The 14,229-nt window shown below is 49.6% G+C and overlaps 1 protein-coding gene across 1 annotated transcript in view; it reads left to right on the top strand.

Moving 5' to 3' along the window:
* The window catches only part of MDK (midkine), a 122,985-nt gene that overhangs the window by 92,890 nt on the left and 15,866 nt on the right, over positions 1-14,229 (top strand). Inside the window, exons 3-5 of the mRNA XM_078684408.1 lie at positions 5,141-5,220; positions 5,320-5,481; positions 6,475-6,636. Of these exons, the coding sequence (XP_078540534.1) occupies positions 5,142-5,220; positions 5,320-5,481; positions 6,475-6,636 (403 nt within the window). The 5' untranslated portion in view covers position 5,141. The remainder of the gene's footprint in view (positions 1-5,140; positions 5,221-5,319; positions 5,482-6,474; positions 6,637-14,229) is intronic.

Below are 14,229 nucleotides of genomic sequence, written 5' to 3' on the forward strand. Positions count from 1 at the left end.
CACAATTGGGTTGCAGCTGAAGGCACTGAGTTTCTCTCAGTGGGGCAGTATGGCGTTCAGTGGGGGAGAGGATGTGGCACTATGTACAGAGCTGCTGAATTTGGAACTTGGGAATCAGGTTCAGTCTTTATGACCAGTCCACCAGACCACTGCCCCTGAGGGAGCATATTCCCATGGTAGACCTTAGAAGGCCCCACAAGAACTTTGAAGCCCTGGTATCTGCGCACCAGCAGGTGGACCCTAGCGGTGGCAAGTGTGGGTTAACCTTGAAGGCCTGTCCACCACAATCCGTACTGAAGTTCACCTCCAGTCTTGTGGGCAGGCCTATGAAGCAGCACACCCTAGGGTGACAGTGACTCTATCACTGAGGTCACAGAACCCTTGAGGCCAGTCCACCTCACCCATCGGTACCTCCATTGGCCTTGTTTCAGCAGTAGTAGCTTCAAGTCACCAGGGATCGGCAGTGCAGTAATTGCACGCACTCCAAACAAAGTTCTCAAACTTCGCGGTCTCTCTGCTTCATGCACAAGCACTTTTAACATGTGCTGCCTGCTTTGGGGTCCCTGGAATTATGCAGCAATTGAGGACAAAATTATGCCACAGTGTTGACTAAAATATACAGCAAAGAAAAAGGCAGCAGCGTAATGCGGTACATTTTCAGTAACTTTATTATTTGTACACATACTAATAGTCTGTGCAAAGATTTTGCCTCATTAATACCAGTGTAAAATGCAAATACAACAGTGATAAAGGTGACCAGTCAAGCTGTGCAAAGGGCCGTCCACTTTGCAGACACACAAGTCACATTTTTTAGAAACTTTTGATCCGTTTGAGCTAAAAACAATTTTTTTGTTAAAATCGTCTGATTATGCAGCAGATGATGTATTATGTGGCAAATATGGTAGAGCCATAATTATGTGGAAACATTTGCAAACTAGGATATTTTGCCATTCATGTTTGAACTGCTCTTGTGGAAAGAGGCAGATGTGCTGATGACAGAAACTTCATGGCTGGGAGACAAATGGCCGGCGATTCCACTTTTAAGGATATTTGGGTCATTCTGCTATTGGAAACGTATTCCACTTTGTGCATGTATTTTAATGTCAATAACTCATAATAAACCGTACATAAACATGTGTATCCATTGGTTGAAATCAATAACGTAATAATCTGTAACTGGTCAGTGAAATGGCAAATATAAAAATTGGGATTGTTTTTTCTGGCCATAACTCTGACTCTGCCCACTGGCCCAATTCTCTGGTTATTTCCGCCTGCTGATTCTCCGCCCACAGTTCCCTTACTTTTTTTCCCCACTTTGATCACTGCTTACTCCTCGCTTTCTCCTCCCCTACACCTTGCGTTCCTCATTTCTCTCATTTTTATATCTCTCCAACACTTTCTCTTGTTTTCTCTTATACTCCCTCTCTTCTTGTCTACACTTCCACCGTCTCAATACTCCCTCATTCTCTCGCACTTCTACTCTCTGTCGACACTTTGCACACCTTGCCTTTCATCCTCTCTTGGGGGCGTATCAGCAACAACCGGCGATAATTATCACTAAGCGCACTTAGCGCTCATCTCATTAGAGATGCAAAGCTGGACGTTCAAGGAATAACGCGCTAGCGTGTCCTTGGAAATATTGCGATAAAATTATCTACGCTTTCCGCCCAAAAATGGACGCTAAAGCAGCGTTAATTTTATCGCCCCCTCTTGATGATATGCCCCTTGGTCTCTCATTTCTCCTGTACGTGTTCTCGACTCACCCTTTCTCTTCTGCTCTCTCCCCATCTCTCCTTCTTCTCTCCTTGGTGCAGCTCCCAATCGCCCCACGGGGTGGCAGTGTTCCCTCACACACCCTTTTACCCGTACTCTGCTGTAACGAGTAAACACCAGTGGGCTCTCACTATCTCACAGTGTTGGGGAGGGGGGGGGAGGGGAGGGGGGTGTATCTGACCAGATGTGTCAGTGACTGTAAAGCACCTATGCCTGCCCTTCTAGGCGCTCGCCCTTCAAGTAGAGCTCACCCTGGCTCCTCTCCTTGTGTCTTCACCTTAAGTGTGTTTCATTCCACAGTGCAATATCTTGGCATACTTTGAGGGTGGAGCCTCGGTGCAGATACTTCCGCTCTACACGCACTTCCGGTCTCTTGCACTTCCCGTCTCGTGCACTTCGGCCTACATGCCATTCTCACTTTGAACAATGTCCTCACACCATACGTGGGGGGTACACTATTCCTTCTACTTAGTCCATCACCAAGTGCACACACATTTACATCCGACTCAAGGAACCTTCTGGCTCTCTCATGAGCAGACCCTTCTAATCACTCTTTTCTTCTCCTTTCCAGTTGTCTTCTCCTTCACTTACTCTTCCCACCCCTCTACTTTCCGTCTGTCTAGGTCTGTTCTCTCGCTCTTTCTCTCTTTATCCCCTTATAATCTATAGTTGTCTTCTCTTCGCAGTCTTTCGATCCCTCCTTTCTTCTTCTCCTTTACAGTTCTCTTCTCCTGCTCTTGCTCTTTCTATTAGTCTTCTCTCCACCATCTTTCTAGATCTGTTCTCTCACTCTCTTTAATCCTCTTATACGCTGTACATTTCTTCTGTTCTCAGACTTTCAATCACTCTTTTCTTCTCTAAAGTTGTCTTCTCCTTTTCTTACTCCTTCTATCACTCTTCTCTCCATCATCTTTCTAGTCCGGTTCCCTCGCTCTCACTCATTTTATTCCCTTATTCTCTTTAGTTTTCTTCTATTCTCAGTCTTTCAATCACTCTTTTCCTCTCCTTTACAGTTCTCTTCTCCTGAGAAAATAGTGGCAGCTCGGCCAAATAACTCACTGTTCCACCCACTCTAGTCACTCACAAACGTCCTTTTGTCACCGCTCTCCACCTTAAATGACCAGCTGCCACATGGCGACAAATCAAATACAAATAGTCCAAAAGGATGAGAGGCAACACACTTCCAAATTAAAAGTGTTTACGCATCAGACCAATTTCCATGTAGTGTACAAGTCAGTCCATAATTCTCATTTTTGGTAAACAAGTTAAAATGTATTACTCTTTTTTTCACACTTGATTATCCAATAGTAAAACGATGCAGCCAACGCGTTTCGCCTCAACACGAGGGCTTCTTCAGGGGACTGCAACTTTTGTATTAAGTTCCAAAACCACTTTATTTATTGAATAAATTACTTGATTGTGGACAGTCTCAAGAATAGTGATAAGACTGTTTTGTTGACCATCAAAGACTAGAAAACGGACATTTAGAGTACCGAGACACAGTGTTTTTTGCTCTAGTAACACATAAGCTCTTAGGAACGACCGTGCAGTGACATTGTTGGGTAGGGGGATGTCTTTGTGTTCTCAAGAGGCACCAAGAGCTTGAACTGGTTACTAATAGAAACTTATTTGTCTATTGATAGGATTGATGTGCTACTGTATATGCCACCACTGCCTTTTTGCTGTGTTTGTATACAATCACAAAATCTGAGTGTTCTCCTTTGCCTCACTCTAAGCCAAGAGCTCCTCGGCCTTCTAAACCTCACCCAATCACAAGATCTGATTGTCCTCCTGCACCTCACCCAATCACAAGATCTGATTGTCCTCTTGCACCTCACCCAATCACAAGATCCGTTTGTCCTCCTGCACCTCACCCAATCACAAGATCTGATTGTCCTCCTGCACCTCACCCAATCACAAGATCCGTTTGCCCTCCTGCACCTCACCCAATCACAAGATCTGATTGTCCTCCTGCACCTCACCCAATCACAAGATCTGATTGTCCTCTTGCACCTCACCCAATCACAAGATCCGTTTGCCCTCCTGCACCTCACCCAATCACAAGATCTGATTGTCCTGCATCTCACCCAATCACAAGATCTCATTGTCCTCTTGCACCTCACCCAATCACAAGATCTGTTTGTCCTCCTGCACCTCACCCAATCACAGGATCTGATTGTCCCCCTGCACCTCACTCAATCACAGGATCTGATTGTCCCCCTGCATCTCACCCAATCACAGGATCTGATTGTCCCCCTGCACCTCACCCAATCACAAGATCCGTTTGTCCTCCTGCACCTCACCGAATCACAAGATCCGTTTGTCCTCTTGCACCTCACCCAATCACAAGATCTGATTGTCCTCTTGCACCTCACCCAATCACAGGATCCGATTGTCCTCCTGCAACTCGCCCAATCACAAGATCTGATTGTTCTCGTCCACCTCACCCAATCACAGGATCTGATTGTCCTCCTGCACCTAGCCCAATCACAGGATCTGATTGTTCTCATCCACCTCACCCAATCACAGGATCTGATTGCCCTGCACCTCACCCAATCACAGGATCTGATTGTCCCCCTGCATCTCACTGAATCACAGGATCTGATTGTCCCCCTGCACCTCACCCAATCACAAGATCCGTTTGTCCTCCTGCACCTCACCCAATCACAGGATCTGATTGTCCTGCACCTCACCCAATCACAGGATTTGATTGTCCCCCTGCATCTCACTGAATCACAGGATCTGATTGTCCCCCTGCACCTCACCCAATCACAAGATCCGTTTATCCTCTTGCACCTTACCCAATCACAAGATCTGATTGTCCTGCACCTCACCCAATCACAAGATCTGATTGTCCTGCACCTCACCCAATCACAAGATCCGTTTATCCTCTTGCACCTCACCCAATCACAGGATCTGATTGCCCCCCTGCATCTCACCCAATCACAGGATCCGATTGTCCCCCTGCACCTCACCCAATCACAAGATCCGTTTGTCCTCCTGCACCTCACCCAATCACAAGATCCGTTTGTCCTCCTGCACCTCACCCAATCACAAGATCGGATTGTCCTGCACCTCACCCAATCACAAGATCGGATTGTCCTGCACCTCACCCAATCACAAGATCGGATTGTCCTCTTGCACCTCATTCTATGACTGGAGGTCTTTATACTCCTGATCATATATCTAATTGACCCCCTTCTCTTTTCTTTATTCCAATGACTCATTGCTATCCTGCCTGTTACTCAATCCCAGGGTCTGATGGACCTCATGTTTCATGCTCAATCCCAAGTCCTGAGAGACCTCCTGCTTCACTCTCAATCCCAAGGTCTGAATTGCTGACACGGATCCCCTCTTTTCTCCCCAGAATGCAGCTGCGGGGGCTCCTCTTCCTTCTGGTGGTGGTGCTGATGGGAGTGATAGCCGAGGCTGGAAAGAATAAGAAGGGTGAGTCTCTGGCATGGATCCTGAGCCCAGGGGGGCAGGGTGTGCTCGGCACTGAGGCTTTAAGCATACAATCTGACCTCTTGTCTATACTCCTTTCAGACAAAGGGAAGAAGCCACTGTCCGACTGTGAGGACTGGCAGTGGGGGCCGTGTACCCCCAACAGCAAAGATTGTGGGGCAGGGACGCGCGAGGGCTCCTGCAACGAGGAGACCAAGAAGCTCAAGTGCAAGATCCCCTGCAACTGGAAGAAGGCGTTTGGAGGTGAGAAGTGCGCACACTTTCCACACCGCACCTTGCCACAGTCCTTCCTATATGTGATGATGTGTTACCTGCATTTATGGTTTCCTGCACACCATGCACAGCACGTGTGATCTGTGGGTAATAATAGGTTACCTGCATGATATTTTAGCTGCCCACTGTACCCATCCTATATGTGATGATGGGTTGCCTAAAGATGGTTTACCTGCACACCATACACATGACATGTGATCTGTGAGCAATGATAGGTTACCGCAAAAAGAACAGAGGAAGGACGGAATGCTGAACAAATCAAACATTCACCACCAGTCACAGATCTGGGTTAAATTCATTGTTTTTGTTGTTGTTGTGGGAAACAACCTTTACATTGTGGGTTTTACTCCGCAATACAATCCCAACGTGGTTGTTACAACGACCATGTTGTAACCTCGCAATGCCATTACTACGCAAGTCATTCCATCAACTTGCAGTAGATGGCGCTCTAACATAAGGAATAATATAGTTTACTCTACAAACACCTTCTTTACTATAACGTAGGCTGGAGTTGGAATAGTAAATTATAAATTTCTAATGTTATGGCGCCATCTACTATAAATCAATGTAATGACTTGCATAGTAATGGCAATGTGTGGTTACAACGCGGTTGTTGTAACAACCGCGTTGTGATTGTATTGCAGAGGAAATCCGCATTGTAAAAGTATATATTCTTTTTTGGAACGCCTCTCTTTTCAGTTTAAGCCCAGCCTTACACAAATCAGTCTTGACCCTGTTTCCCATGGCAACAGTCCAGCCGGAACTGCCAGGCTAGGTCTTCCCTGGGCCAGAAATGAGGATCCAGGGACTAGTTTTGAGTTATCACCCCTCATCAGCCAGGCTCATCTTTATCTAACCTGTCTCTCCTGTAGTGTGAACCAATGGAGTCATGCCTTCTAACCCTTCTAGCCCAGTTGTTCCTGTAGTGCTCACCTGTGGACTCAATACCTCTCTGTCTTCCAGCTGACTGCAGGTACAAGTTTGAGAACTGGGGGGCCTGTGACGCTACCACAGGCCTCAAAGCACGCTCAGGGACTCTGAAGAAGGCGCTCTACAAAGCCAAGTGCGATGAAACCATCCAAGTCACCAAGCCCTGCGCACCCAAGTCTAAATCCAAACCCAAAGGTAGGTGTTAATTCTCCTTAGTACTTCCACTCATGAGGTCACTCACAGCCACCTCAGTGTCACACACAGCCACCTTGGTGTCACACGCAACCAGCTCGGTGTCACACGCAGCCAGATCAGTGTCACACACAGCAAGCTCGGTGTCACATGCAGCCAGCTCAGTGTCACATGCAGCCACCTCGGTGTCACACACAGCCACCTCAGTGTCACACACAGCCACCTCGGTGTCACTCGGCTAGCTCAGTGTCACATACAGCCACCTCAGTGTCACACACAGCCACCTCAGTGTCACACACAACCACCTCGGTGTCACTCGGCTAGCTCAGTGTCACACGCAGCCACCTCAGTGTCACACACAGCAAGCTCGGTGTCACATGCAGCCAGCTCGGTGTCACATGCAGCCACCGTGGTGTCACACACAGCCACCTCAGTGTCACACACAGCCACCTCGGTGTCACTCTGCTAGCTCAGTGTCACACACCGCCACCTCAGTGTCACACACAACCACCTCAGTGTCACTCGGCTAGCTCAGTGTCACACGCAGCCACCTCAGTGTCACACACAGCCACCTCAGTGTCACACACAACCACCTCAGTGTCACACAAAGCCACCTCAGTGTCACACTTAGACACCTCAATGTCACATGTAGCCACCTCAGTGTCACATGTAGCCACCTTGGTGTCACGTTCAGCCACCTCAGTGTCGCATGCAGTCACCTCAGTGTCACACACAGCCACCTCAGTGTCACACACAGCCACCTTGGTGTCACCTGCAGCTAGCTCGGTGTCACATGCAGCCACCTTGGTGTCACACGCAGACACCTCAATGTCACGTGTAGCCACCTCAGTGTCACATGTAGCCACCTTGGTGTCACGTTCAGCCACCTCAGTGTCACATGCAGCTAGCTCGGTGTCACATGCAGCCACCTCAATGTCACGTGTATCCACCTAGCTGTCACGTTCAACCACATCAGTATCATGTTCAGCCGCCTCGGTGGTACACACAGCCACCTCGGTGTCACACGCAGCCACCTCGGTGTCACACGCAGCCACCTCCGTGTCATACACAGTCACCTCAGTGTCACATGCAGTCACCTCGGTGTCACACACCATCACCTCGGTGTCACACGCAGCCACCTCGGTGTCACTCACAACCACCTCAGTGTCACTCACAGTCACCTCGTTGTCATACGCAGCCACCTCGGTGTCAGTCACAGCCACCTTGGTGTCACACGCAGCCACCTCGGTGTCACACGCAGTCACTTCGATGTCACTCACAGCCCCCTCTGTCACATGCAGCCAGCTCAGTGTCACTCACAACCACCTCGGTGTCACTCACAGCCACCTCAGTGTCACACGCAGCCATCTCAGTGTCGAATGCAGTCACCTCAGTGTCACACGTAGTCACCTCGGTGTCACACGCAGTCACCTCTGTGTCACACGCAGTCACCTCGGTGTCACACGCAGCCACCTCGGTGTCATGCACAGACACCTCGGTGTCACTCACAGCCACCACAGTGTCACATGCAGCCAGCTCAGTGTCACACGCAGCCAGCTTGGTGTCACACGCAGCCACCTCAGTGTCACACGCAGCCACCTCGGTGTCACACGCAGCCACCTCGGTGTCACACGCAGCCACCTCAGTATCACACACAGCCACCTCAGTGTCACACATAGCCACCTCAGTGTCACACACAGCCACCTCAGTGTCACACGCAGCCACCTTGGTCTCACATGTAGTCACCTCGGTGTCACCAGTGTGACAGTATATATGGAAGTATGTGTAACTGCGGGAGCGGGTACCAAACCTTCTGCCCTGAGCAGGCTTGTGTCATGAAATCAATAATAACAAGAAAAGGTTGTTTTGCAGCGTGAATCTTTCTGGATTCACTATGCTGTGCATTATTCCGCGGTCTAGTGGTTGGGTCCGGAATCGTAGTCTTTTCTTTGTTTTTTGTTTTTGTTTTAGCCCAGGTGGGCGTCGACGTCCCACCTTTTGGTGTCCTTCCGTGACATTGGCACGGTTCCTGCGGAAGCTCCCACCCTTGGGCGCCATCTTCAGATTCTTTTTTCCGCCGTTGGGTCTGGATCATTCCTGAGAGGCTCCAGAGTTTTGGACGGGAAAAGACACAGAAGAGTCGAATTTTGCAGGAAAAGTCTGAGAAGACGACGAAGAAGAACATATATAAGCAGGGAAGACGAAGAAGAAGGAGAACTTCGAGAACTTCGACGTCCAATGGAGAATGCGTGAGAAATGGACAACACCTCTTTCAAATTCTGCCGTAACTGCCACCACAAGTACGCGCAGAAGGACCAGCACCCAGTTTGCAACCTCTGCTTACCGGTCAACCATGAGAGCAAGGACTGCAACGCTTGCTTGGCCTTCACATCAAAGACTCTCCACGTCAGAGAATGACAGAGAAGGGCCAACTACACCATGCAGGGGAAGGGCCAACCACCGTCCCTTCGAGACCTGGGACTCTCGACCGACAAAGAAGACAACGTCGCTGGAGAAGACAACGGCTACACGGTCGTAGAGACCGATAAGAAAACTTCTAAAGAGGTAGGAGAGTCATCGACCCCAAAAGCCCCTGAATCAGACTCTCAAAAAACTGAGTCGAAGTCCTCGAAGGGAGCACTGGTGCCAAAAACCACGTCGGCTGCAGCTGCATCCAAGGACAGAGAACCCAGCGGATCCTTCGAGAAGGACTCCCAGGCGGCGAAGACCGGCGAAAAGCCAAGGTCGTCGAAGCACGTCCCCGAAAAGGATCGTTCTAAATCGAAAGAGAAGGCCCCAAAGGTCGCCTCGACGGCGACAAAGGAAACGAGGCCCATTTCGACGTCGACGTTGAAATACACGGCAAAGAGACCAGCCGAACAGTCCGACGCCGAACAGTCCGCCGAACTGGAAAGAAAGAAAAAACGGCTCGAGGCCGAAATGGATAGCATCCTACAAAGAAAGAAGGAGTTCGACGAACGACTCAAACAGTTCACGATTCCGTAGAAAACACCGACGGTTATCGTCAAAGGAGAAGAGGAGGAGGATTTCGAGGCCGAAGAGCCGCAGAAAAGCCCCAAACACTAGAACATCAAGAGGATGAAGACTTCTACTATGAGGAGGAGGGTGACGACGACCAGAGGACGTTCCTCGGGTCGGCATCCTCGGGGATACAGGACCTGGAATGGCAGGTCCTCGACACCGAAAGTCCAGAAGAGGGCGTAGACAAGTACCCTTCGAGGCCTTCGCCACCAGACGACATTGGGGCGTACAATATGGTGATCAAGAACGCGGCAACAGCATCTGGAGTCAAACTTGAAGAAAAACAAAAGTCTGACTTCCTATTGGAGACCCTACTTCCCACGCAGACCAGGAGCCAGTATCTCCCAATGCTTGAAAGTGTCATGGCTCAGGGGAAGGAGGCGTTCAAGGAACCGGCGACATGCAGGTCCGTTACGCCGAGGACGGAGAAGAAATACAAACACTCCACGAAAGATCCCCCGTACATCAGAGGGACAGTCCTGGCAGACTCCATTATCACGGCAACCGCAAGGAAGAGGGGAAATGTGCCGACGACATCAGGGCCACCGCCAGACAAGGAAAGCAGGAGGATGGACCTGACTGGGAGAAGATAGAAAGGAATGCAGCAATGCATTGGTGCATGGCGAACTCAAACGCTCTACTGAATAGGCACCAGTACCAAATCCTGGACCAAATTGGGCAGCTGATGAAGCACATCCCACAAGAGTACCAACATAGAGCCTCACACCTCGTGGAGGAGGGCAAGAATGTGGCGAACGCTTGCCTCAAAACAGCCTTGGATGCAGCAGACACATCCAGCAGGCTGATGATGTTGGGAATCACAGAAAGAAGGCATGCCTGGCTCAGGATCTCAGGTTTCAAACAAGAGGTTCAGCACAGCATTGTTAGCACCCCATTCAATGGGGAGACACTGTAGGTCCATGGGGGCCTTACAATTCAGAGGGATGAAGAGGGGTACCCCGTCACGGAGACCGAACGGAAGAGGGGGAAACCAGCCAGGAACGTCGCACCAGACCTTCCAGCAGTCCAACCAGGGAGATAACCAGGCACAGCAGGGACACCAAAAACAAAACTGGCACAACCAGCAAAGGGGCCACTCCTTTCGCGGGAGAGGAAACGGACGTGGCCAGAACAAAAGAGGAGGCCATCAAGCCACCTCTAAGTTACTCCGTCACACAGTATGTGCCCACCCGCATGATCCCTCCCAGGTTGGAGCACAAAAGGACCAACACAGGGTTACACGGACCAAATACCATGGAACATGTAACACCAGTAGGAGGCAGGCTAAGTCATTTCTTCAGAGAGTGGAGGAAGATAACAACAGACAAGTGGATACTGAACATCATACAGTTGGGATACTTTATAGAACTGGAAAGGACATCGCCAAACAGAAAACCAAAAAAGAGAGTGCAGTCATGGAAAGAACTGGAACTGCTTCATAGGGAAGCGGAGGAACTGCTCCAAAAGGAGGCGATCCAACCAGTACCATACCGAGAAAGGAACAAGGGAGTGTACTCAACCTACTTCCTGGTACCAAAGGTGGACGAAACACTGAGACCCATCCTGGACCTAAGGTTCCTAAACAAATACATAAAAACACAAAAGTTCAAAATGACGTCTCTACAGGAGGTCATTCCCCGGATAGGGGACGGAGATTTCATGGCCACCATAGACCTCAAAGACGCCTACCTGCACATCCCGATGAACAGACGGCACAAACATCTGCTCAGATTTACCATCAACAAACATCACTACCAGTTCCAGCACCTGGCGTTCGGACTAAAATCCGCACCAAGGGTCTTCACCGAGTGCCTCACAGCAGTGGCAGCGCACCTGAGAAGGGAAGGGATCCATGTATACCCTTACCTGGGCGACTGGCTAATAAAGACAAATTCACACAGGACATGCAAGGAACATGCCCAGTACGTGACAAAGACTTTGATGGACCTGGAATTCTCCATTTACTGGGGGGAATCCTCTATGGAACCAGAGCAAGTAAAAATCTTCCTAGGAGCACAGATCAACACCATACAGAGCAAGGTGTTCCCCAGCGACAAGAGGACACAGGCGCTACTGAAGGAGACGCGCCTCTACCAGAAGGGGCGAGCTCTGACAGTGAGGACAGCGAGCAAGGTCATGGGCATGATGGCCTCATGCATACATCTAGTACCAAATGTACGCCTCCACGTGAGACCATTCCAAGAATGGCTGCAAGAACAATGGTCACAAGCTACAGGGAGTTGGGAAGATCTAGTGGTTGTAACGCACGCAGTGCAGGGGAGATGTCGTGGTGGAACATGAAGAACTTAACAAGGGGAAAGCCTCTAACACCACCGACCCCAACGGTGACCATCACCACAGAAGCATCCCAGAAGGGATGGGGAGCGCACATGAGCAAGCTCAGGGTGAGGGGTCTCTGGACTCCAGTGGATGCGGTCAAACACATCAACTACCTGGAACTGAAGACCATGTTCCTCGCCCTGAAAGCCTTCCAGAAAAAAATTGTACAGCCAGAGAGTGTTGATCCAGACGGACAATGCGACGACGATGTTTTACATCAACAAGCAGCGAGGAACGCAATCTCTGCCGCTATCGAACCTAGTGCAGGAGATATGGAGATGGGACATCACACTAAAGATAGACCTGCTAGCCATGCACCTACCAGGGAAAGACAATGTGGAGGCAGACTGGCTCAGCAGACAGACATCGGCGTCCCACGAGTGGGAGCTCAATGCACAGGAAACGCTAAGGCTATTCAGAAGGTGGGGAACACCGACTATAGTCCTATTTGCAACACTCCTGAATGCAAAATGCCAAAGCTTCACCTCCAGGCAACCAGGGGAAGGTTCCCTGGGGAATGCTCTATGGATAAGCTGGTCAAGGACATTTGCTTACGCTTTTCCCCCCCGATACCACTGATACACAGGGTACTCAACAAGTGCAGAACCAGCAACATGACTCTGATCCTGGTGGCACCACAATGGGCCAGGCAGACATGGTACTCACAGATAATGGAAATGGCACAAGGTGCCCCCCACAAGTTCGGGAGAAGAAAAGACCTACTGTCCATGCAAAACAGAGAAGTATTACACCCAGAACAAGAGAGCCTCAGCCTAGCAGCATGGCTCCTGAAGACATAGAGTTCGCGCACCTGAGGTTACCGGAGAGCACCCTGCGGGTACTGCGAGAGGCAAGGAGGCCTAGCACACGAGGTGCTATGTGGCGAAATGGAGAAAGTTTACAGAATGGTGCAGCAAGAAGAAGCTTCACAGAAAGATGACAAGGGAATCAACGGTGCTAAGATATCTCACGCACCTGCTGAAAGCAAAGCTAAGCTCATCCTCGCTGAGAGTACACCTGGCAGCAATTGTGGCCTACACAAGAGGAGAGACTGGAAAGAGTTTCTTTACGTCACAGATAGTAAAGAGATTCATGGAAGGGGCAAAAAGGATTGCGCCTCCTAAGAGGACGCCGCCACCAGCATGGAACCTTAATCTAGTCCTGACAGAGCTCATGAAGGCGCCTTTTGAACCAATTCATAAGGCCTCGTTACAAATGCTGACAATGAAAACAGCCTTCTTGGTGGCTATCACCTCCCTGCGCAGGGTGAGCGAACTACAGGCGCTAACGCTGCAAGAACCTTATATCCAAATACACAATGATAGGGTGGTGATGAGAACGGACCCACACTTCATGCCGAAGGTGGTGTCGAGGTTTCACATCAACCAAACAGTTCAAATATCAAGTTTCTTTCAAAAACCAACCACAAGCGCAGAGAGGGCACTCCACACCCTGGACGCTACAAGGGCAGTAATGCACTACACAGAAAGAACAAAGGAACACAGGAAGACGAAACAGTTCTTTGTGTCCTTCGCAAGCAGTTTCCTGGGTAAACCAGTAACAAAGGGGACCATCGCACGATGGATCGCAATGACTATTCGATTCTGCCACAAACAAGCAGACCAATAGCTAGCGGAGGAGGCGCGTGCCCACTCAACTAGGAAAAAGGGAGCAACGATAGCCTTCCTGGCTAACACTCCCATTCAAGATATGGGCCTCAGTGCACACGTTCACTAAGCACTACTGTGTGGATATACAAATAAACAAGGAAGCAGAAGTAGGACAGAAAGTGCTTCAACATATATTCGACAGTCAACGCTCATCTTCCACCCAGCTGCCACAAAAATAACAAACCGTTACACAGTCTATGCACAGCATAGTGAATCCTGAAAGATTCACGCTGCAAAACGAATAGTTTCTTACCTGTCGGTGTAGTTTTGCAGCTTGAAGATCATTCTGGATTCACTAGCGAACCCACCCACCTCCGCCAGAAAGATGAGGCTGGAGAATCAGGTGGTAAAAGACAAGGTCAACACTGAAACAGATACCTTTAACGGCGAAGCGGATTAAAAAACGTACTTGAACATTGCCATGGATTCGCAAAAACTCAAAACGAGAAAAAAAAGAATCCGAAGATGGCGCCCAAGGGTGGGAGCTTCTGCAGGAAGCGTGCCGACATCACGGAAGGACACCAAAAGGTTGGACGTCGACGCC

The sequence above is a fragment of the Lissotriton helveticus genome, chromosome 3_2 (assembly GCF_964261635.1).
Source record: "Lissotriton helveticus chromosome 3_2, aLisHel1.1, whole genome shotgun sequence".
NCBI lineage: Eukaryota > Metazoa > Chordata > Amphibia > Caudata > Salamandridae > Lissotriton > Lissotriton helveticus.